Genomic DNA, 23092 nt, shown 5'->3' with positions numbered 1-23092 from the left:
GACAGGAGCGGGGGCTGCTGGGGTGGTGGCCAGAGGGACCTTTCCGGGGGAAGAGGGGGGCTGCTGCCAGGGCCGCCCTGGTCTCCAGCTCCCCTCGCCTCCCTCTGCCCGCGCCCCGCCTGGGGAGAGCGCCCAGCTGTGCTGGGGATTCCTCGCCCCGCAGAAGGTACCCTGGGACTCAGCTCCACCAGCACCGGCCGGGTAACCAGCTTGCACCTGTGACACCAGCAGGCAGGAGGGTGGCCGGTCCAGCCTCGAGGGTGCCTGCAGCCCTCGAAGCCTTCCTGAGCTCACTGCCCTGTCCAGCCACATGAGGGGCAGCCCAGAGTCGGCCCCAGAGCCTGGGCCCCGTGCTCGGGCACAGCCCTCTCACCCCAGGACGCTGGCCTGAGGTCATGTTGTATGAAGACGCTACGCAGGGCCACTTCCAGCAGGAGGGCAGCCACGGAGCAGAGGGGAAGGGATGCACTTCCTCAAGGCCACAGGGGCCCAGAGCCACCCTGGGCGGTCACCTGTGACCACGGACTGGGCAGCATGCCACATCATGCCACGCATCTGCCATGCCACGTTACCTGCCACATCATGTCACAAAGTGCCACATCACTCTGCCAGCCAGGCCGCCCAGGGCTTGACACGGTGACAGAGCCTTGTCCCGGGGTGCCTGGCAGGAAGGGCCTTTCCTCTGGGCCTGCACCCTGTCCCGACTGCTCTGTGGTCTCTTCTCAAGTCCCACCCTGGAGGACTGTCCTTTCCAAAAAAAAGACCCCACCGTGCTGCCCCTCCCTGCGAGGGGGCAGGGACTCATTCTCACGACCAGAAGGCCAGGGTTCCCACCCGGGCCCCCGCTCAGCTTGGCCCGTGGGGTCTCCACAGGGAAGTCCCTCCGCGCAGGGCAGCCCACATTCCCTGTCAGAAGGGAGACGCCTCAAGAACTCCCAGTGACTCAAAGGTCCCCCCAGATAGGGTTCTGCCCCATGAACTACTCTTGGTTTTGAATCTTGGTAGAACACACCTAATGTGAAACTTACCGCTAAACCCTTTGGAAGTATACAGTTCGCGGCATTTAGTACGTTCACCTCACTGTGCAGCCACCACCTGCATCCAGCTCCAGAGCATCTTCATCACCTCAAAAGGAAACCCCGCCCCCATTAGGCAGTCACTCCCCATTCCCTCCCCTCAGCCCCCGGCAACCACGAATCTGCTTTTTATCTCCAAGGATTTACCTGCTGTATGTACTTCGTCCAAGCAGAATCATACAGCATGTGTCCTTCTGGGTCCGGTTTCTCTCACTGAGCATCGTGTTCTCAAGGCTCATCCGTGTTGTAGCAGGTGTCAGCACTTCATTCCTTTTTATGGCGGATAGTCCATTGTGTGTATACACCACCATTTGTTTATCCACTCATCGACTGATGGACATTCGGGCTGTTTCTCCTTTTGGCTATTGTGAATAGCGCTGCTGTGAGCATTCGTGTACACGTTTTTGTTTGAACACCTGTTTTCAATTCTTCTGGGTATGTACCTGGGAGTGGGATTGCAGGGTCATACAGTGACTCTATATTTAACCTGCAGAACCACCAAACTGCTTTCCACAGCCGCTGAGCTAGTTTACATTCCCACCGGCAGTGCTCAAGGGCTCCAAGAGCTCCATACCCACACCAAGGCTTGTCACTATCTGCCTGTTTGACTCTAGCCATTCTAGTGGGTGTGAAGTGGGATCTCATTGTGGTTTGATTTGCATTTCCCTGGTGACTAGGGACATTGAGCATCTCTTTATTTAAATTTTATTATTATTATTTTTAGCGTCTTTATTGGAGTATAATTGCTTTACACTGTTGTGTTAGTTGCTGTATAACAAAGTGAATCAGCTACACGTACACATATATCCCCACATCCCCTCCCGAGCATCTCTTCTTGCGCTAACTGGCCGTGTGTATGTCTTCTGTGGAGAAATGTCTATTCAAGTCCTCTGCCCTTTTTTGAACTTGTTTTTTGTTGTGGTGGTGGTGGTGGTTTTGAGTTGTAAGAGTTCTCTATATAATCTGGACATGAGACACTTATCAGATATGTAATTTTGCAAATATTTTCTCCCATTCTGTCAGTTGTTTTTTCACTCTGTTGTTAGTGTCCTTTGATGCACAAAAGTTTTTAATTTTAGTGAAGTCCAATTTATTTCTTTTTCCTTTCTTGCTTCTTTGTTGCTTGTGTTTTTGACATTGTATCTAAAAAGCTAGGGCTTCCCTGGTGGCGCAGTGGTTGAGAGTCCGTCTGCTGGTGCGGGCATGCGGGTTTGGGCCCTGGTTCGGGAGGATCCCACATGCTGCGGAGCGGCTGGACCTGTGCGCCACGGCTGCTGGGCCTGCGTTCTGGAGCCCGCGTGCCACGGCTGCTGAGCCCGTGCTCCTGGAGCCCGTGCTCCACGGCAGGAGTGGCCACTGCCCTGAGAAGCCCGCGCGCCACTGCAAGGAGTGGCCCCCGCTCACCGGGGCTGGAGAGGGCTCATGTGCAGTGGCGAGGACCCAGTACAGCCAAAAATAAATAAATAAATATGTTTTAAAATGCAAAAATTAAAAAAAAAACCCAAAACCAAAACAAAAAATAAAAAGCTATTGCCAAATCTATGTTATTGAAGATTTACTCCTATGATTTCTTCTAAGAGTTTTTAAGTTTTTTTTTTGTTTGTTTTGGGTTTTTTTTTTTTTTTTGCGGTACGCAGACCTCTCACTGTTGTGGCCTCTCCCGTTGCGGAGCACAGGCTCTGGTTGCGCAGGCTCAGCGGCCATGGCTCACGGGCCTAGCCGCTCCACGGCATGTGGGATCTTCCCGGACCGGGGCACGAACCCGTGTCCCCTGCATCGGCAGGTGGACTCTCAACCACTGCGCCACCAGGGAAGCCCAGTTTTATAGTTTAACCTTTAAATTTAGGTCTTATCCATTTTGAGTTGATGTTTGTATATGGTGTGAGGTAGGTGGTTCAAATTCATTCTTTTTCATGTGAATATCCAGTTTTCCCAGCACCATTTGTTGAAAAAGCTGTCCTTTCCGCACCAAATGGTCTTGACACCCTTGTTGAAAATCATCTGACCCTAAGTATGAGGGTTTATTTCTGAGCTCTCTATTCTATTCCATTGGTGCATGTCTGTTTTTATACCAGTACCACACTGTTTTGATCACTGTAACTTTGTAATAAGTTTTAAATTGGGAGTTTGAGTCCTCTGACTCTGGTCTTATTTTTTAAGATCGTTTTGACTATTCAGAGTCCTTTGCAATTCCGTATGAATTTGAGGAATGAATTTTCCTCAATGGCAAAAAAAAAAGGCCATTGGCATTTATCAGCTACTTCTTAAAAATGTAAGTTCTGGGAGGAGACCGTGGTGGTGGCTCAGTCCTCCTTACCTGGGCAGTGGTCAGCTTGCTCAGGTCCTGTGGCAGTGAGGAGGGCAGGTCCTGTTGGGAGGTGATGGGGACCACTGGGGGGTCTGAGCAGGGGTGAGACCCCCTCTGGTTGCCTGAGGGCGGGTGAGTCTGTGGAGGGCAGCGCAGTGCTGGCAGGCCTGACAGGGCCAGCTATCTGGAGTGATGGGGCTTGTGTTGGTTCAGGGGAGAAGGCACAGAGGAGTCAGGGGTGACATCAGGGTGTCTGTCCACACAGCTGAACTGTGAGCAAGCCGGGAGGATGGGAGGGGCAACTGGGGAGGGCAGTTCCGGTGGGGTAGGGGGAGAATGTGCTGTGTCCTGGACCTTTCTAACCCAAGACGCTTGTAGATGCTGGCCGAGAAGCAGGCCTGCAATGGGCGTGGAGAGCCATAGGCCAGTGAGGGGCCATGGGGGAGCATGGGTAGCTGAGGATGTCCCCCCACTGGGGAAAGGGGTGAGGAGAGAGCGGCAGGAGAACCCCAGACAGAGGTGGGAACTTTGTAGACAACAGGTTTGTGTGGCCAGGGTGGCAGGGACCAGCATGGGGTGGGATCCCAGGCGGGGACCCAGGCGCCTACAGGGTCCCAGAGGTGGCCTGGGGAATGGTACATGTGAACACAGCCGGGAGGCAGGAGAGGGCTACAGTGAAGGGGGAGGCCTTGACTGCTGGGCCTGGGGGCGCCTCAGAAGGATGGGGGCCCTTCCTGGCGCTGCCCCCCACCCCCATCCTCTCTTCCACTTCTTGACAGCACATTCTTATTTACTGGTTTTTCCCGGGCAGCAGAGGGCCCTCCTCAGCCAGGGCAGAGCCTGGAGCTGGCGGGAAGAAAGGCAGCACAGCCAGCAGTCAGCAGAATGGGCGGGGCTCTGGTTCCCTGGAGGCCCCCTTACTCCCATTGGGCACCTGGGGACACTGTTCAGCCTGGAGGGGGGCCCACGCCCATCCGGTCTCCCCTTCCTCCCCTTCCCATCCTCCTTCCCACAGAGTCTGGCTTCGCCTGGGCCAGCTGCCCCTTGCCCCAGGCATGAGTCCAGCCCGTCAGGCCGACGGAACTGCCAGGGAACAGCTTGCTGGGACCCAGGGGCATCTCCAGCACCCAGAGCCCCCAAGCTGACTTCTGAAGTGGTGGTGGGCCCCCGGGTGTCTGTGGGGGCAGCTCGGTGTGGGCTGGGCCAGCAGGGACGGCAAGGGGGGTCACTGGGCCCTGTGCTTACACTCAGGCTGGGCACCACTGCTCGTGCCCAGGGGCAGGCACAGGGTGGGGGGATGGCATGCACCCTCTGCAGGGCCACCCAGGTCCCCGCGCCCCCTGCAGCACCCCACCTCCAGGCCCCCCGGCGTCTCAGTCCTGCAGTCCTCAGCCATGGAACCTTGATCCTGAGGACGCAGCTCTCCTCCCCTGGGGAGGGGCCCTGCCTGAGGGCTGTTTGTGAAGAGTCCTGTCCCTGAGGCCCAGCCCACCAGCCACCCGGGAGGTGATGCAAGTGGTGCCTGGAAGGGGCAATGAGAGGCAGGTATGAGGCCAGTGGGCCTGGAGCCGGTGGAGTCCCAGGGCGCGGTCTTGGAGGCTCGAAGGCTTGGGGCTCAAGGAGGGGGAAGAGGAAGTGGTGCGCTGGGACCTCAGGCAGCAGGGGTGCAGGCCAAGCACGGAGCATGTGCTGGCCCCCAGCTGTCCCTCCTGGGGCAGCCAGGCCGGCAGGCACTGGGTGTTTTGGAAACCAGCAGGCCTGGCTGGGCACGTGGAGGGGTGCTGCCTGGAGCTGGGGCCCTGGAGCTCTCGCTGTGAGGTCCATCTGGGCCCCGCTGGGCCCCGATACATTCCCCTGGGCAGATGCCCCGCGCTCATGCCCAGGCCTGCTCTGGGGTTCCCGGGGGGTGGCTCAGCCTGCGAATCAGACTTCTAAGGGCCTGTCTGTCCTGTCCTATTGTCCCTCCAGCAGCCCCTGGGCACTGAGGTGTCCAGACCTTTGAGACAGATCATGGGGAGGAAGCCCCCACAGTCTGTGAGTATGAGGTGCCGTGGGTCAACCTCACTGGGCACCACTGTGGGCACTGCTGAGGCCAGGGCCATACGTGCCCCGCCCCTGCCCCGCCCCCAAACGGCCCTGTGCGAAGCCCATGGGTGCTGCCCCCAAGGCCAAGCTCTGCGGAGAGGCCAGCCAGGGGCGGGCTCAACTTCTCCAGTCTGTCCCCTTGGTGCAGGACAGACCTCCAGGCTCCTGCCGCCCTCTGGCTGCTGGGCCCACTGGAACCAGAGGGGTCTGAGGCCCTTGCTGCATCTTCGAAACCTCTTTTAGCTTTTGGACAAAATGACCTTGCTGGTGTCACATTCAAACAAGCCTGAAGAGGACAAGGGAGGAGGAGCCCCTGAGCCCTGCAGGGGAGCAGGGGGTTCAGGGATGCCAGGGTCAGCCTGGGGCCTGGCAGAGCAGGGGTCACACTGGGTCACACGGCAGCAGAGCAGAGCAGTGGGCCCGAGCTCCTGAGCACGGCTGGCCGGGGTCTCAGGACGACGAGGTTCAGGGCCCACATCTGCCCTTGTGTAAAGGCGGGGTGGGGGTCTGCCTGGTGCAAAGGGCTGCCTGGGGACGGGGGTGCTTCTCCGGGGGTCTGAACTCTCGGTCAGGGGTCGGCCCAAGGCGAGCGGTGGCTCCACTTTTCCCGGTCGGCACCCTGCCCCCCGCTCCCCTCCCCGCTACCCCTCGGCAGGCTGGCCCTTCGCCGCCTTACAGGTGAATACTTATGCCTATTTTTGTTCTAACAATTGAGGGAACCCAAGAATGAGGCTTCGAGGGCAGGGTTTTGAAAGGCGGGATGGAGAGTGGCCGGGCAGGAGGCTTGGGAAGACGACCCTGCCCAGCTCCAAGCCCAGGAGGGCCGCCCTCAAACGCTCGTGCCCGTCCAGCAGCGATCCCCGTCTGCGCTCCGCGCGGCCCGCGAGCGCCGCCTGGTGCACACGCGCGGAGTGGCCGCCCGAAGCGGTGCTTCCGGGCCGGGGATGGGGCGGGGCCTAGGGCAGAGCTACGTGACGGTGAAGGGGCGGGGGCAAGTTTCGGGGGCGGGGCCTGGAGATAGGCAGGGGCGGGGCCTAGTGGCTGGCCGGGGGCGGGACCGAGGGCAGAGCCGTGGGACAGGGCGGGGGCGGGGCCGAGCGTCGGGAACTGGGCCGGGACTTGAGAGGCTCAGCTCCGGACTCCTCCCAACCGGGTGGGCGGGCGGGCTGGCACTCCGCACGAAGAGCCCGGAGGGCCACGGCGACCTGTTCCCAGACAGGCTTGTGATTTTGCTAAAATCCATAGTTTTCAGGGCTGGTAACTCGCAGTACATCCCGCCCGCTCTTCGCGGAAACAAGCCTTTTCAGTTCTTAGTTGTTTCCTCTGGTCTTGATTTAGAAATTAATCGAAATCTCGGTAGTTGGAGAATGTGGTCAGTTTGAGGCTGATCTTTAGTGTTGAGATTTCTTTGTGGATCAATACATGATCTATTTTTAGAGCAATGCAGGGTTGCTAGAAAAGGATGTTCTGAGGCTGCTACCCCAGACCCAGCGAGCGCGTGGGGCGCTGGGCGCAGGGGGGCGGGGCTTCCGGGACGCGCCCGGCGTGGGGCTCAGGGGACCGGGAGGGCCAGCCTTTCTGTAGGCTGTGTCTGTGGACCGGGAGCGCCTGGACTTTGTTTTTATCCGTTTAGGCAATTCAATCGCTTTTAAAGTGGCGATTGTTTTAAATGGCATAATTTCGATTACTGGTGTATTCGGATTTCTTCTTCTTTTTAAAAAAATATTTATTTATTTATTTAGGCTGCGCTGGGTCTTCGTTGCAGCATGTGGGATCTAGTTCCCTGACCAGGGAACCCAGTCCCCCTGCATTGGAGGCGCGGAGTCTTAACCAATGGACCGCCAGGGAAGTCCCTGGATTTCTTTTTTAAAATAAACTTTATTTTTAGAATCGCTGTAGATTTTCAGAGAAATTGCTGAGACTTCCGGAGAGTTCCCATGCACTTCACGGTCGATTTCCTCTATTATGAGGAACTACAGTACACTTGCTACAATTAATAACCCAATATTGACACATTATTAACTACAGTCCACACTTTATTCAGATCTACTTAGTTTTTACCTAACATCCTCTTTCTGTTCCAGGATCCCACAGTAAGTTTAACTGTTCTCCCTGGGCGCCTCCTGGCTGCGGCAGTTTCTCAGACTTTCCTTGTCTTCGGTGACCTTGATGGTTTTGAGTGCTGGTCAGGACATCCTGTAGCCTGTTCCTCTGTTGGGATTTGTCTGGTGGGGTTGTGGGTTTCAGAGAGGTACAGTGCCCTTCTCGTTGCAAGTGTCAAGGGTGAATGCCCTCAACATGGCTCACCACTGTGACCCTGGCCCTGATCACTGGGCGGTGAGCCTTTCCATTCTCTGCCCATTGGAAGGAAGTCAGTATTGGCCAACCACGATTAAGAAGTGGTGGGTTGTGCCCCCTTCCTTGAGGGTAGAACATCTACATAAATTATTTGGAATTCTTCTGTATGGAATATTTGACCCTTGCATTTATTTATTTATCCTGTCACTTGTATCAATATGGAGTCATGGATACATATTTATTTTTATTGTGGTTATACACATAACATAAAATTTACCATTTTAATTGTTTTAAGTGCACAGCTCAGTGACATTAAGCACATTCACATTGTTGTGCAACCATCACTACTATCTGTCTCCAGAACTTTCTCATCTTGCAAAGCTGAAACTCTGTCCCCATTAAACACTAACTCCCCACCCCCTACCCCAGCCCCTGGCAACAGCCATTCTACTTTCTGTCTCTATTAATTTGACTACTTTAGGGATGGTACATAAATGGAATCATTCGGTATTTGTCTTTTTATAACTGGCTTATTTCACTGAGCACGATGTCCTCAAGGTTCATCCATGTTGTATTAGGTGTTAGAATTTCCTTCCTTTTTAAGGCTGGCTAATAATAATTCTATTGTATATTGTATTAGGGTTCTCCAGAGAAATCAATTATATATATAATATAAAAAATGTATGTAGGGCTTCCCTGGTGGCACAGTGGTTAAGAATCCGCCTGCCAATGCAGGGGACACAGGTTCGATCCCTGGTCCGGGAAGATCCCACACGCCACAGAGCAACTAAGCCTGTGCACCACAACTACTGAGCCTGCGCTCTAGAGCCTGGAAGCCACAACTACTGAAGCCTGCACGCCCTAGAGACTGTGCTCTGCAACAAGAGAAGCCACCGCAATGAGAAGCCCGCGCACCGCAATGAAAAGTAGCCCCTGCTCGCTGCAACTAGAGAAAGCCTGCTCTCAACAACAAAGACCCAACTCAGCCAAAAATAAATAAATTAAAAAATATATATATGTAAAATATATAGAGATGAGGTTTTAATTATTTATTTATTTATTTATTGAGGTATAAGATAGGGAGTTTTTTTTTTTTTTACGGTACACGGGCCTCTCACTGCTGTGGCCTCTCCCATTGCGGAGCACAGGCTCCGGACATGCAGGCTCATGGGCCCAGCTGCTCCGTGGCATGTGGGATCCTCCCGGACCGGGGTACCCGGCAGGCGGACCCTCAACCGCTGCGCCACCAGGGAAGCCCAAGATGGGGAGATTTATTATAGAAATTGACATGTGATTATGAAGGAGGAGGAGATCTGCCATCTGCAAGCTGCAGGCCCAGGAAGCCTGTGCTGTGATTCAGTCTGAGCGTGAAGGCTGAGAACCAGGAACGCTGATGTCCGAGGGTAGGAAAGGATGGATGTCCCAGGTCAGGCAAAGAGACAGCTTGTCCTCTGCCTTTTTGTCCTGCCTGGGCCCTCAACAGATGGGATGATGCCCACCTGCATTGGGGAGGGCAACCTTTCTTACTTGTGTTCAGATTCAACACCAGTCTCCTCCAGACACACTATCCCAGTCACACCCAGCTGTCTGGGTGCCCTTAGCCTAGCCAAGTGGACACATAATATTAACCATCATACACACACACACACACACACACACACACACACACACACACACACACACACCATGTTTTGTTTATCCAACTCCGTCCATTGACGGACATTTGTTTATTTTTCCTGCTTTTTAACACCTCTGAATAACACTGCTATGAACACGGATATGCAAACACGTGTTTGAGGCCCTGTTTTCAATTCTTTGGGGAATAGGCCCAGAACTGCAGTTGCTGGGTCACATGGTAATTCTATGCCTACTTTTTCTAGGAAGCTCTGTACTGTCTTCCACCAGCGTCTACATTCCCACCAGCAGTGCACGAGGGTTCCAATGTCTCCACATCCTCACCAACACTTCTTTTTTAAAAATATGGGATGCTTCACAAATTTGTGTGTCATCCTTGCGCAGGGGCCATGCTAATTTTCTCTGTATTGTTCCAATTTTAGTATCTGTGCTGCTGAAGTGAGCACTCACCAACACTTCTTGTTTTCTGTTTTGTTTTGGTTTTTTTTGCGGTATGTGGGCCTCTCCCTGCTGTGGCCTCTCCCGTTGTGGAGCACAGGCTCCAGACGCGCAGGCTCAGCGGCCATGGCTCACGGGCCCAGCCGCTCCGCGGCATGTGGGATCTTCCCGGACCGGGCCACAAACCCGTGTCCCCTGCATCAGTGGGCGGACTCTCAACCACTGCGCCACCAGGGAAGCCCTGGTTTCTGTTTTTTGGTAGTGGCCATCCTGATGGGTGTGAGGTGGTGTCTCGCTGTGCTGTTGACTCGCACTCCCTGATGATCAGTGATGCTGAGCATCTTGTCATGTGCTTGTTGGCCATGTGCGTGTCTTCTCTGGAGAAAGGTCTATCAAGTTCCTTGCCCAGTTTTTGAATTAGGTTGTTTATTTATTTAAATAAACAAATTATTTATTTATTTATATTTTTGGCTGCGTTGCGTCTTTGTTTCTGTGCGAGGGCTTTCTCTAGTTGGGGCAAACGGGGGCCACTCTTCATCGCGGTGCGCGGGCCTCTCACTATCGCAGCCTCTCTTGTTGCGGAGCACAGGCTCCAGACGCGCAGGCTCAGTAGTTGTGGCTCACGGGCCTAGTTGCTCCGCGGCATGTGGGATCTTCCCAGACCAGGGCTCGAACCCGTGTCCCCTGCATTGGCAGGCAGATTCTCAATCACTGCGCCACCAGGGAAGCCCTGGGTTGTTTATTTTTGGTGTTGAGTTGTAGGAGTTCTTTACATTTTCTGGGTATTAATCGCTTATCAGATATAAGATTTGCAAATATCTTCTCCCATCCTGTGGGTTGCCTTTTCTCTCTGTTGATGGTGTGCTTTAATGCACAATGATATTTACCTTATACTTTGGTTATAACCCAATACGACTTGATTTATTTTCTTTTTCACATTGTTCCAGCTTTGGCTCCTGGAAACTCTGTCAGGTGGCTGGGTTTACTTTCTTTATTCTTCTAATTTTATTGAGGTATAACTCACATACAGCACTGTATAAGTTTAAGGTGTACAGCATAATGACTTGACGTACATACATCATGAACATGAACCACAAGTTTGGTGAACATCCATCATCTCATATAGGTACAAAATTAAAGAAATAGAAAAAAAAATTTTTCCTTGTGATGGGAACTCAGGATTTACCCTCTTAACGACTTTCATGTATAACATACAGTGTTAATTACATTTATCATGTTGTGCCTTACATCCATAGTACTTATTTTTCTTATAACTGGAAGTTTCTACCCTTTGACTGCCTTCCTCCAATTCCTCCTCCCCCTACCTGGGTTTACCTTTATTTTTTTTTTAATTAACAAAAAATTTATTTATTTATTTGGTTGCACTGGAGCTAAGGCTCCTTAGTTGCAGCTCGCCTGCTCGTTAGTTGTGGCATGTGGGCTCCTTAGTTGCGGCATGCAGACTTCTTAGTTGCAGCATGCATGTGGGATCTAGTTCCCTGACCAGGGATCCAACCAGGGCCCCCTGCATTGGGAGCGTGGAGTCTTAGTCACTGCACCACCAGGGAAGTCCCGGGTTTACCTTTATTATGTTACTTTCTGCTTCCTAGTTATGCTGCTTTATTTTAGTTTTTATTTTTAATTTTTGGCTGCACCATGCAGCTTGCTGGACCTTAGTTCCCTGACCAGGGATTGAACCCATGCCCTTGGCAGTGAGAGCACAGAGTCTTAACCACTGGACCTCCAGGGAATGCCCCCCTATGCTGCCTTTCTTATACTTCCTTCTCCCTTCCTATATTCTATTAGGTTCATTACGTTTTCTTTAGTCTTTTTTCCTTCCATAGATGTGGAAGTCATACAACCTATTTCTAGTCTTTTAGTGGTTATCTTAAGAGTTTCACATTACTTTTTTTAAAAAATAAATTTATTTAGTTATTTATTTGTGGCTGTGTTGGGTCTTCGTTGCTGCGCATGGGCTTTTTTCTCTAGTTGCGGCGAGCAGGGGCTACTCTTCGTTGCGGTGCGCAGGCTTCTCATTGCGGTGGCTTCTCTTGTTGAGGACCTCGGGCTTTGGGCGCTCAGGCTTCAGTAGTTGCAGCACGCGGGCTCAGTAGTTGTGACTTGCGGGCTCTAGAGTGCAGGCTCAGTAGCTGTGGCACATGGGCTTAGTTGCTCCGCGGCATGTGGGATCTTCCCCAGACCAGGGCTCGAACCCGTGTCCCCTGCATTGGCAGGTGGATTCTCAACCACTGCGCCACCAGGGAAGCCCCCACACTACATTTTAATCTCAATCACTAGCCCTGGCCATTTCCTGAACACTACTGGATCTTACACTTGCATCCCTCCCCTCTTGCATGGTTGGTGGTCCAGGGTTTGGGTTTCTTTGACACCCCTTGTCCAGGGTAAGCTGCCCCCAAGCAAGCCCTGTGACAACGGCTCAAGATGGGGGCACGCAGCCTTTCTGTGGGCACAGGAAGTAAGACGGGACAGAAGGGGGCAGTCCCAGAGCTGGGCAGGGGGCTTTGGGCAGGGGGCTCAGTCCACCGGGACCTGGGAAGACTGTGTCACGTGCAGCCCTGTCACCCGCCAGCGAGGAGGCTGGGGGGCTGCGGCACAGCCCAGGTGCCAGCCCCCACGTGGCTGCCCCAGCTGGCCGAGTGAACCTCAGGCGGAGGCTGTGGAAAGAAGGGAGGGGTCTGAGAAACTCCGTGCCCAGCCAACCCCGCCCCGCTATGCTCCAGCCCCTCGAGCGAGCCCCCGGCCCAGCCGTGCTTGCCTGATTCCTGCCAGCACTGCCACCAGGTCCCTCTGTCCACCCAGGTGAGGCTCAGCTTCATCTCAGCTGGGTCAGCTGCAGCCCTCCTGGGTTGTCGGCCTAGTGGCCACGCGGGAGGGGGGCCTGAGGGGGACAAATATTGGCTCCAGTTGGGGCGTGGCCTGTGCACTGTGCTCCCCTGGGGTGGCAGTTCTGGGCCCAGCCCTTCACAGGGAGAGCCGAGCAGGACCTGAAGGCCAGAATTCCAGAGGAGGGGGTGTCACCCACCCTGACGTCCCGCCTACATGTCAAGGCCCCTGCTGTCCCACCAGGGCTCGACTTTGATGGGCAACAGGTGTCATTGAAGGTCAGCCACTCTGACACTCAAGTCCTGGGCTTGGGACTGCGGTTCTCTGCCCTCCCTCCACTGCCTGGGGGAGCAGAGATCTGTAGGCAGCCAGAGACCCAGCGCTCAGCACAATAACAGCCGGCATTCACACCCACACTCACACCCGCTCCCACGTTCACACCCAACCCACGTTCACACCCATGTTCACACCCACATGCAAGCTCACACCCACACCCACGTTCACACTCACACCAATGTCCACACCCACACCCATGCTAACACCCACACCTGCACTCACGCTCACTCACACCCGCACTCACACCCACGTCCACGCTCACACCCACACTCACATCCACACCCACACCCACGCCCATGCCCACACCCACACCCACGCCCACGCTCACACCTACATTCACACCCGCACTCACACCCACACCCACGCTCACACCCGCACCCACACCCACGCCCACGCTCACACCCACGCCCACACCACGCTCACATCCACACCCACACCCACGCCCACGCCCGCACCCACACCCACGCTCACACCCGCACCCACACCCACGCTCACACCCACGCCCACACCACGCTCACATCCACACCCACACCCACGCCCACGCCCACACCCATGCCCACACCCACGCCCACACCACGCTCACATCCACACCCACACCCACGCCCACGCCCACGCCCACACCCACACTCACGCTCACCCCGGCTTTCAAGTCCCCACTCCTGACCCACCCTCCACCTTGGTGACTGTGTGGAGTTTCATGTGTGGGCACCAGCCACTGGGCCTCTCATCCCCTTCCAGTGTGACCCACTGCAGGGACAATCCCCACGCCTGGCGCCTTGTGGCATCTGGGCAGCGAGGGACCCATCTCCAGAGCCCATCTGGTTGCACCCTGGGTTGTCCGGAAGCAGCCCCCGAGGTGGGGTGTGGGGTACGGGCCATGGGCTAGGGGTAAAGTTCCGCTGTCCTGCAGGAAGCCTCGGGCCAGCCAACAGGCTCTGGAATGAGCGCCCTTCAGAGTGTCCCACATGGGGCCACAGTGGTCGGTGAGCTGGGTCTGCACCTGAGGCCCCCCCGGAGGTGTGGGGCTTGCAGTGTCTTCTTACTGGGGACCCCCAGTGGCAGTGTCTGTGGGTCTCTTCTCTTCTCTGGGAGAGGATGACTGGTCTGCACCGTGTGTGTGGGGGGGCACTGAGGGAGGGGCTAGGGCCCCCCTGCTGCGCACATGAACTTTCCTCTCCCCCTGGCCTGGGGTTTCAGTCTGCGAGTTCAGCCGTTCTCTTAGGGGAGCCCATGGTTCCGTCCAGATCCGCCCAGAGAACACACCGTGTGCCCTGCCGTGGGGTAGGGTGGCCCTGGGGGCCTGTGCACAGATGCCCAGGTGCTGGGAGCACACTGCTCTGGCCTCCCTGGGTCCCCGCCCTTGGTCACCCTCTGACCTGATTAGGGCTCTGCAGAGAAACAGACCAATGGGAGAGAGCGGGAGGGAGGGAGACTGACTTATTTTAAGGAACTGGCTCATGTGGTTGTGGCTTGTCCAGCAGCTAGAGACCCAGGGAGGAGCTGAGGCTGCAGCTCAGGGCCAGAGGTTGTGTACAGCAGGACTCCTTCTTCCTGGCGACCTCAGGCTTTTCTCTTAAGGCCTTCCACTCTTCGGATGAGACCCACCCACATTACCAGGGTCACCTGCTTTACTCAAATCTACAGATTTCCATGGTGATCACATGGAAAAAACCCTCCATGACCCCCACGTTCACTGCAGCATTATTCACAGTAGCCAAGAGGTGGAAGCAACCTGAATGCCCATAGACTGACGGCTAAACAAAATGTGGTCTATTCATCCAATGAAATATTATTCAACCTCAAGAAAGAAATTCTGACACCTGCTAAAACGTGGATGCTCCTAGAGGACATGATGCTGAGTGAAATAAGCCAGACGCAGAAGGACAAATACCGTCTGATGCCGCTCATACGACGTCCCTAGGGGAGTCAAGTCCGTAGACAGAAAAGCAGGAGGGTGGGTGTCGGGCTGGGCCGTGAGTGTTTAATGGCGACAGAGTTTCGGTTTGGGAAGACGGAAAGTTCTGGAGATCTACTGCCTAACAAGGCCCGTATAGTTTACGCTACTGAACTGCACACTTAAAAATGGTTAAGATGGTTAATTTTATGTTTTGTGCTTTGTACCACAAACAATACAAAAAAGACCAAACGAAAAGATTGTGGTTCATGACAGAGGTTCAGTATATGTTAGTTCCCTTTTCTGAGTAATATTTTATGCTAATTTCACCACTGTAATCAATACATATATGAAAAAACACACCTTCACAGCAACACCTAGACTAGTGTTTGGGCAAACATCTGGGCTTGTAGCCTGGCCAACGGGATGCAAAACTGACCCTCACGCCCTCCTTCTCCGCAGGCCCTTGCTCTCCCCGCACCCCCTGCCCCACTGCCGTCGTGCGGCAGCCCCCACCAGCCTTCTTCTCCTCCAGCTGTGGTCCGGGTGTAGAGATGCGACTAGTTTCCTTGAAATGGTCTGGGGATTTTTGAGGGAAGGGGTGGGAAAATCTTTTCTCACCGTCACAAAGCCTGAAGCCACAGCCCGGAGCAGCCAGGACAAAGGTAGGGCGCCCAGAGCCGGCTTCTTCTTCCATCCTGGCCCGGGGCCGCTGGCCCGGTGCCCGCTGGAGCCATTTTGTCCCCGTCAGCACAGATCTTGCGGCCTCAGCAGCTGTCCTGGGCCTCAGCAGGAAATGGCCCTGTGGCTTCCATATTCTGGCCCGCGGAGGGCCAGCCAGGCCGGTGGGGTACAGGGCATACCTCGCCTGCTAGATTCGTCAGGTGGCCATGGGGCCGAGGCAGATGTGTGTCGGCGTGCGTGACCCTGGGGGCCATGCACGGGGGTGAAGGGAACTAGTGGGGGCCTGTCTGTGACCATCGCTGGGGGCAGGAGCTGGAGGGGGGATGGGAGGAGCCCCCTCAGCCCCAGCTTGTAATCACAGACCTCCGAGCGCCGTGGCCAGGCCAGCAGGTCACTGCCCGGACAGGAGCACAGGGACCTGGGCCCGGGGTCGGGACCCAGAGCCACCACCCCACGTTGGGGTGGCGGCGGGTGTGTGTCCAAGGGCTGAGCGCACACAGGCAGGGGTGTGTGTGCTGCTGTGGCGTCTCGTTACTAAACAGCCAGGCCACGGGGCTCCCTCGGGAGCCAGCTTTGCTCTTCTGAGCGGAAGGGGGTCAGGTTTCCCTGAGAATAGCCCCGACCGCCCAGAGGCACCTGGCTTGGCCTCCCCATGGCCAGTCCAGCCCCCTGGCCCCATCCGCTCTGCATCCTCTCGCCCCTAGTTCGTGGCCAGCTGTCTTCTCCTGGGACTGTGGACCCCCAGCCCCTCCTGCACAGGGTGGCCTGAGGGGGACCCCAGTGCATGTTTATTGAACCTGTCTTTAGAGGGTGTCTGCAAAGTGCTGGCACCGTGCTGGGCCCTGGGTCCTTGGGGATGTGAGGGCGACACCTGGCCAGGGAGGGCCGTCAACAAGAACCCTCACCAAGAAGTGATGACAGCCCGTGGGGCCTCCCGCTGCACAGTGGGGGGAAGGGGCTCACTGGGGAGAAGGGAACAGCCCCTCTCCTGCCCTGGCCCACGATGTCCATCCTTGCCGTGGCCCAGGGGGGCCTTGGCTGGGACCCAGGGTCAGAGAGGGAGCTCTGGGGTGAGGGGCTGCTCAGGCCAGGAAGGGCCACGTGGGGAAGGGCCAACCTGTCCCAAAATAGGGCTGACAGGATCTCCTGGCCATAAAAGGCTCTTGGAATCTGGACCCCAGGGACCCCGGGCAGCTGGATCCGCTAAAGCTCAGCCGCCCTCTCTGCCCCTTGCACTCTGCCCACAGCAGCTCCAGCGCCACCGTGCAGTGTCCCCTCAGCCAGCCACAGACATGGTAAGGCTGCTCCCGGCGCCCGGCAGAGCCCCCGGCGGGCTGGGCTGGGCGGTCCAGCAGGAGCTGGGCAGTGCCTGGGCGAGAGAGGACGGCGGGCAGGCCTCTGCGCACACGGGGATCAGGCTGGGGCCGTGACCAAAGGTGGGAGGGTCTCTGGGGACCTGAGGAAGACGTCCAATAAGGCTGGGGGGAAAGTGCGGAGTGGGGGGCCCGAGGCGGGGCCCTGCCGGCCACTGGAGCTGCTCTTGCTCTGGGGCCCAGGCCGGAGCAGCCCTTTCGGAAAGCGGCCGGAGCGGTGGCAGGCAGGGTGGCCCGGCCCTGGACTATCACTCTGGGATGCCAGAACAGGCTGGGGCCTTCACCCTGGCCCCCAGGCCAGGCTCCTCCCCACGCTGGCCATGGTGTCCCTCCCCTGGCCTCACTGGCTGTCCAGCGCTGCCCCACTGCACTCTCACGTGGCTGGCCTGCCCCTGCCTCGAGCGCCGTCCCCTCTGAGTGGCCTCGCGGAGCCTTGCTCTCCCCTCAAGACCCATCCCTGTGCCGCCTGGCCTCAAGCCTGCTCTGGGCTGGGGCCTCCAGCCTCCCCTGGACTGAGGGGTGGAGGGGCTCCTGGCGAGCCTGGGCCCATGTCCCCACAGACGGAGCGCCTGACGGCGGAGCAGATCGAGGAGTACAAGGGGGTCTTTGAGATGTTTGATGAGGAGGGCAACGGGGCGGTGAAGACGGACGAGCTGGAGCGGCTCATGAGTCTGATGGGCATCAACCCCACCAAGAGCGAGCTGGCCTCCATGGCCAAGGACGTGGACAGAGACAGTGAGGCCGCCAGGGGCAGCGGGAGGGGCGTCACCGGGGTGTGAGTGGGGAGGGGCTCGCCGCCCTCACTCGGGCACCTGCTGCTTGCTCCCGCAGAGAAAGGGTTCTTCAACTGCGACAGCTTCCTGGCGCTGATGGGGGTGTACTGGGAGAAGGCCCAGAACCAGGAGAGTGAGCTCAGGGCGGCCTTCCGCATCTTCGACAAGGAGGGCAAGGGCTACATTGACTGGGACACGCTCAAGTAGGGCCCCGGGCCGGCGCGGGGGCGGGGCCGGGGGGAGGGCCCGCTGGCTGCCACTCAGCGCAGGCTCCTGCAGGTACGTGCTCATGAATGCGGGCGAGCCCCTCAGCGAGCTGGAGGCCGAGCAGATGATGAAGGAAGCCGACAAGGACGGGGACGGGACCATCGACTACGAGGGTGAGTGGGGGATGGGCCCCGGGAGCCCGGCGGCCGGGTCAGGCCAGGCTGCCTACTTGTCCCTCTGCTCTCAGAGTTCGTGGCCATGATGACTGGGGAGTCCTTCAAGCTGGTCCAGTAGGAGCAGCCACTGCGGCCGTGGGAAGCCCGCTGCCTGCTGCCATCACCCTGCCGCCCACCCTGTCATCCACCCCACGCCGGCTCCGTGGCCAATAAACGCTCCTGCCAGACTCGTGTGTGCTTCACTGTCCCAAGGCTGGAAAAAGGGGCTGCAAAGCTGCGGGTCTGGAGGAGGGAGAGGGTTCTCCTGAGCTGCCCATCACACTTGGGCCATCACTTCTGTGGGACACCCGACACTGCCTACAGCCCAGCTCTGGGCTCCGGACACCAGCCGGAAGGCCAGGCTGGGCATAGGTTGAGGACCACGTACTCACGCTGCCTGCCTGCCCTGCGAGGCTGCTGCCCGAGGGCCCCTCCCGGAGCTCTTTCCTCCATATGGAGATCACTTAGATAGAAACTTTATTCTCTCTCTCTCCAAAAAGCTATAGACATCACAGCAGGCTCTGAGCCCTGAGGCTTAGGTCTGTGGGGCCTCATCTGGACTGAGGGCCTGCTGGGCCTGAGCCAGGGGCCAGGGCTGGACGAGGCAGCGTGCGTGTGCGTGTGTGTGTGTGTGTGTGTGGCCAACACAGGGCCGGCTGGCTCAGATGCCCAGCGTTACATAGCAACGAGGCCAGGGCTGCAGCAGTGTGCCGGACGGCTGGCCTTCCCGGGCGGGAAGGGTGGTGAGGGTGGGCTGGGGTGCCCTTGCACAGTCCCCTGTGAGCACAGAGTGGCCGGTGGCATCGGGAGGCTCGGGAGAGCTTTCCTGCCCCCTCCGGGGGGCACCAGGGCTACAGCCAGGGGTGTTGGGGCCCTGGAGGGGTCTCTAGGCATGAGGCCTCAGGGCGGGGGCTGGGCTACTGGGAGGGGGGTGGCTCTTCCTGTCTGGTTTTAGCCATCTTGACGGCCTCATCGTAGGAGGGCGGCAGCTCAGGGGCATACAGGCTGTAGGCGGGAGGGGTCACAGAGTCGAGGTCCAGCTCCCCCAAGGGCAGGGGCAGCCGCATGCCCAGCGGGTACTGCACAGAGCTGTAGGCTGCAGGGAACCAGAATGGGTTTGTGGCGACGGGTGGCTCTGGCCCTCACCAGTCCCCTGCCGCCCCTTCAGGCAGGTGGGCCGCCGGGCGAGGTCTGCCGGCACTCACATGACACAGTGCTGTGCATGGGGCTGTCGCTGTCCGCGGGGATGGCTGTCAGGTCGCAGGACTCAGGTGCTGATGGCAGGTGTGGCTGGGCGTGCGCCCGCTTCCGGAGACAGCAGAAGCGGACACAGCTGGCCGTGGCCCCACACAGCAGCAGCAGGAGCACAGCAAGCAGGAGGAGCCTGGGCGGGGGGGCGACATCTGCCGCTGGACCGACCCCTGGCCGCTGGGCGCCTGCTCTCTGGGGGCAGTCACAGCCCGGTTGCCCAAGACAAGGCGATGGATAGGGTAAAAGACAACCAGGGACTCTGTCTCCAGGCCAGAGACCTCCTCCCAGCCCGGCCTGGCCTCCTGCTGCTGGCCTGCCCTGGCTGTCTCTCCAGGGCTGGCCACAACTGGCCTTGGGCTTACTCCCAGGACACGCTGTCCCAGACCGACTGCACAGTCCTGTGCCCAGACCAATGACCATGTTCACAGGGGCCTCCCACAGGGGCGGGGAGCGAGGGAGTGGGAGGTGGGCAAGCAGGCTACAAGGGAAGTCCTGCCCAGGGTCCCGGGGGTGTCCCTAGCCATGGGGGACTCAGGCAGGACCCACGCAGGAGGTCACCCCTGGTGCTGGGGGAGGAGGCTGGGGTCAGCATGCCAGGCTCTGAGGGCCCCAGCGCCGTCCCGCCAGCGGCCCAGGAGGGGGACAGTGCTGGCGACGCCTCGGCCGTGGAGTCAGGCGGGGTGGGGGTCTGGTGGGCCTGGCCCGGGGGAGAACCGTCGCACCCGGCTGCGCGCCGCGGCCTCCACTTACCCCACGTGCCACAGGCTGCTCCAGCGGGCCTGGGGCGGGCACCTGCGGGGACGGGGGCACTTGGAGCAGGCGAGGCAGGGCCCGGCCGACCGCCCTGTCCGAGCCTCCCCCCGGGTGGGGCCACCCCAGCTCCCTCCCCCCCGCCCCCACTTACTGATCCGAGGGGTCGCAGCTGCCTTCCGCGAAGCCCAGCGCCACCTGTGGGGACAGGGGTGAGCCCGGGCCAGGGCGCGCCGAGCGCAGACCCGCCCCGCGGTGCACGAGCCGAGCGCCCCGCGACCCACCTGCGGCAGCTGCAGGAGCGGCGGCAGCAGCAGGAGCCCGCGGTCAGCTAGGGCGCCAGCGAACATGCTCAGCGCCGACGGGAAGCGCGAGCCCACTAGCCTCGAGGCTTTATGGAGGCCCCGCCCCTAGGCCACCGCCCAGCGCAAGCCCCGCCCCCCGAGACCGCGTCCATTGGAGGGCTCGCCCTGTAGCCGCGCCCATGTGCCTCGCCCCTACCCTCCGCCCAAGGTTAGCCGCGCCCTTTAGCGGCCCCCACCCCCCCGCAGGCTCTGGGCAGGCCCTAGATTCCCCCGCTCCAGGGCCCCGCCCACACAAGCCACGCCCACAAGCCCCACCTCTTGGCCCTCCCATCAGGTCCGTTTTCTCTGTGTTTCCTCAGCCTAGGATCGCGGGGCGGGGGGCGGTCTCGCCCCGTTGGCTTCTTGCAGTCGGGCTTGGGGTGGACCGGGGCGCACCCTGAACAGCTGTGGCCCGGTCTGCACAGGGTGTGGCCTCGGAGGGTGGCGGCCAGGACACACGTGGCCACGCCTCGCACACACCCCGGTGCTCAAGGTAAGGGTTGCAGCAGTCAAGACGCTGGGGCGTTCCTAGCGCGCTGTTCAACTACATTTAGTGTGCCCGCTCGCTGCGGGCGCTCGCTGCCCCTCTGCCTTCCGCTCCGCCATCCGGGCGCTCAGGCTGAGGGAGGTGGTCAGCACGGCAAGGTGCAGGGTGGTGTGTCTTGTCTGGGGAGGGTGGGAGGAGAAGCTACCCTGCCGTGTTTTTCTTCATTGCACTCAGGACGTACTCCACAAGCATCTCCCCACTGGAGGGGAAGTGACTGCAGCTCCTTGAGGGCAGGGCCTCCTCGGCTTGGCTCTCTCATGCCTAGATCTGCCAGCTACCTGCTCCATGATCTCTGCCCTGCCTCTGTCCTGCAGCTGTCCAGCACCTCCTGGCTGTACCATGGCCCCCAAGGCCCCTCCTGACTACCCTCTTCCTCCATTCTGCTTCGGAGGCCCGGCTCAGGAGTGGGAGGGAGGGGGATGGGCACTGGTCCAGCCAGCAGGCAGGAGTGCAGGCAGGGCCTTGGGCTGTGAGTACCAGGGTCCGCTGGTTCTAGACCCTGAGAGCCAGGCCAGGGTTTAAAGGAGAGTGGCCTGCCCCTCCCACAGGCCAGCCTGAGGGGGAGGCAGGGGTAGTGCTCTGCAGGGAGGACCTCCTCCTGGGGCCTGGCCTGGGCTGCAGGACCCTGGCTTCTCTTCTCACCTAGTGAGAAAGCAGCCCCTGTGAGGGCTAGGAAAGGACCTGGGTCTGCCCACCAGAGTGAAGTCCTGCAAAATGCTGCTCTGTGGACACCGTCACTGGCTCAAGGTTAGGGAGATGGCAGACTTTCAGGCACCGAGGAAGTGGGGTGAGGGCTCCAGGCTGGTGTCCTGAAGCCTGTGCCCAGGGAATTCCCCGGGTGCACCTTGCCCTCCACTCCTGCCAGGGAAGGCTGCGAGTGCTCGCCTGGGGGAGGCACGCGGGTGGCGTGGGCGGGCTGGGCATGCTGGTGTGTACACAGGGGGCCCGGATGGGGGGGATCTGTGGGGACAGTGTCTAACCTGCCACTCTCCAGAAGGCAGGGGCTGGGTGCAGGCACTATTCTGGGCTCCCAACAGGGTCTCATGGGCTGGGTGTCCCCCGGACCCTGGCTGGGCCGTGAGGGAGGACACAGTGAGGGCGTGTCCCCGACATTTGCTCGCTCCTTACTTGGGGGCATCAGGGACCCTGGAACTTGGGAGGAGCAGGGAGGTCTAAGGGGCCGCCTGGGCTTTGGAGCCTGTCGCCCCCCTCCCTCCCCGTCGGCCTCTCTGGGTGTGGAGCCCCGCAAGCCGCCCCCCCCCCCCCCACGCCCAGCTGTTCCCCCAGGGCTCAGTCTTCCAGGCCGAGTTCACTGTTTTATGGACTGACTTGTGAGTGAGGGTGGGAAGCAGGGGCTGCCCCCCTGGGACTCTGTCCGCATCTCTCCTTCACAGCTCACCGCAGGGCTCACCGCAGGGCTCACCGTGGCCCACACTGCAGGCCTGGATGCACAGGTTCACACAGGGTTTATTGACACGTGGGTGGGCGCAGCTCTTCCCCCCACCAGGACCTTGAAAGGCTGTGCGGGTGCTGGTGGGGCTGGGGGCTCCGAGGGGCTCAGGCTGGGAGCAGGTTGTGGTCAGGACTGGCCTCATTGCCGGTTCTGAGTGTGGGGCTGGGACAGGAGCTCTTGGCCCCGGGCTCACTGGATACAGGGCAGCAGGAGGTGGCCGTGCCTGTGGAGCTGGGGTGCCCCGGCCATGGGGCCATGTGGGGGGCCACCCTTTTGAAGCTGCCCAGCAGGGATGTCCAGGTCCCAGGCCCCTGGCTGGCTCTGCTGGGTCCACAGACCGGGAGAGGGCTTCAAATGCGGCAGGAAGATCCGAGGGGGCTCTGTGGAGAGACTCCTGTGGCCTCAGGGGCCCGTCACCACCCGCGCTACGAAGAGGACCTTGTAGGTCTCCTTCACGTCCCCCCTGAGCTGCAGCAGCGCTGACACCATGAGTGGGTGGTCCGGCTGGAAGGGGAGAGGCGGGGAAGGAGGGGGACCCTCGGTCAGCTGGCACAGCGGGCAGATGTTTTCTGGCCGCGGCG

General features: G+C 58.9%; 3 protein-coding genes and 1 non-coding gene across 9 annotated transcripts in view; 1 reads left to right on the top strand and 3 right to left on the bottom strand.

The window, feature by feature from the left end:
* Positions 1–9741: 9741 nt before the first annotated feature.
* LOC115867209 (U6 spliceosomal RNA) lies at positions 9742–9848 on the bottom strand. The gene has a single exon (XR_004045005.1). It is a non-coding gene; the product is annotated as a U6 spliceosomal RNA (small nuclear RNA).
* A 5100-nt stretch (positions 9849–14948) lies between these two features.
* Positions 14949–20552, bottom strand: TMEM52 (transmembrane protein 52). 2 transcript variants are annotated; one of them, XM_030881087.2, is made up of 5 exons: positions 20452–20552; positions 20322–20365; positions 20168–20209; positions 19372–19550; positions 14963–19262 (listed from the first exon to the last, which is right to left on the bottom strand). In XM_030881087.2, exons 1-5 carry the CDS (start codon positions 20515–20517, stop codon positions 19084–19086), a joined length of 510 nt encoding a protein of 169 aa, XP_030736947.1. In that variant the 5' UTR covers positions 20518–20552; the 3' UTR covers positions 14963–19083. The 2 variants fall into 2 exon arrangements, with proteins under 2 accessions (XP_060140186.1, XP_030736947.1); XM_060284203.1 differs by having other exon boundaries at positions 14949–19262; positions 19372–20209; positions 20452–20515.
* On the top strand, positions 17096–18302 carry CALML6 (calmodulin like 6). The gene is made up of 4 exons (XM_030881075.2): positions 17096–17706; positions 17803–17947; positions 18024–18124; positions 18199–18302. Exons 1-4 carry the CDS (start codon positions 17292–17294, stop codon positions 18243–18245), a joined length of 708 nt encoding a protein of 235 aa, XP_030736935.1. The 5' UTR covers positions 17096–17291; the 3' UTR covers positions 18246–18302.
* A 1794-nt stretch (positions 20553–22346) lies between the features above and the next one.
* CFAP74 (cilia and flagella associated protein 74) overlaps positions 22347–23092 on the bottom strand; it is a 79791-nt gene continuing 79045 nt past the window's right edge. For all 5 annotated transcript variants that reach the window (XM_060284170.1, XM_060284161.1, XM_060284178.1 and 2 more), the window contains one exon: positions 22347–23015. In XM_060284170.1, the coding sequence (XP_060140153.1) occupies positions 22914–23015 (102 nt within the window). In that variant the 3' untranslated portion in view covers positions 22347–22913. The remainder of the gene's footprint in view (positions 23016–23092) is intronic.

The sequence above is a fragment of the Globicephala melas genome, chromosome 1 (assembly GCF_963455315.2).
Source record: "Globicephala melas chromosome 1, mGloMel1.2, whole genome shotgun sequence".
Classification (NCBI taxonomy): Eukaryota; Metazoa; Chordata; class Mammalia; order Artiodactyla; family Delphinidae; genus Globicephala; species Globicephala melas.
This window is presented reverse-complemented; position numbering and strand designations above follow the sequence as displayed.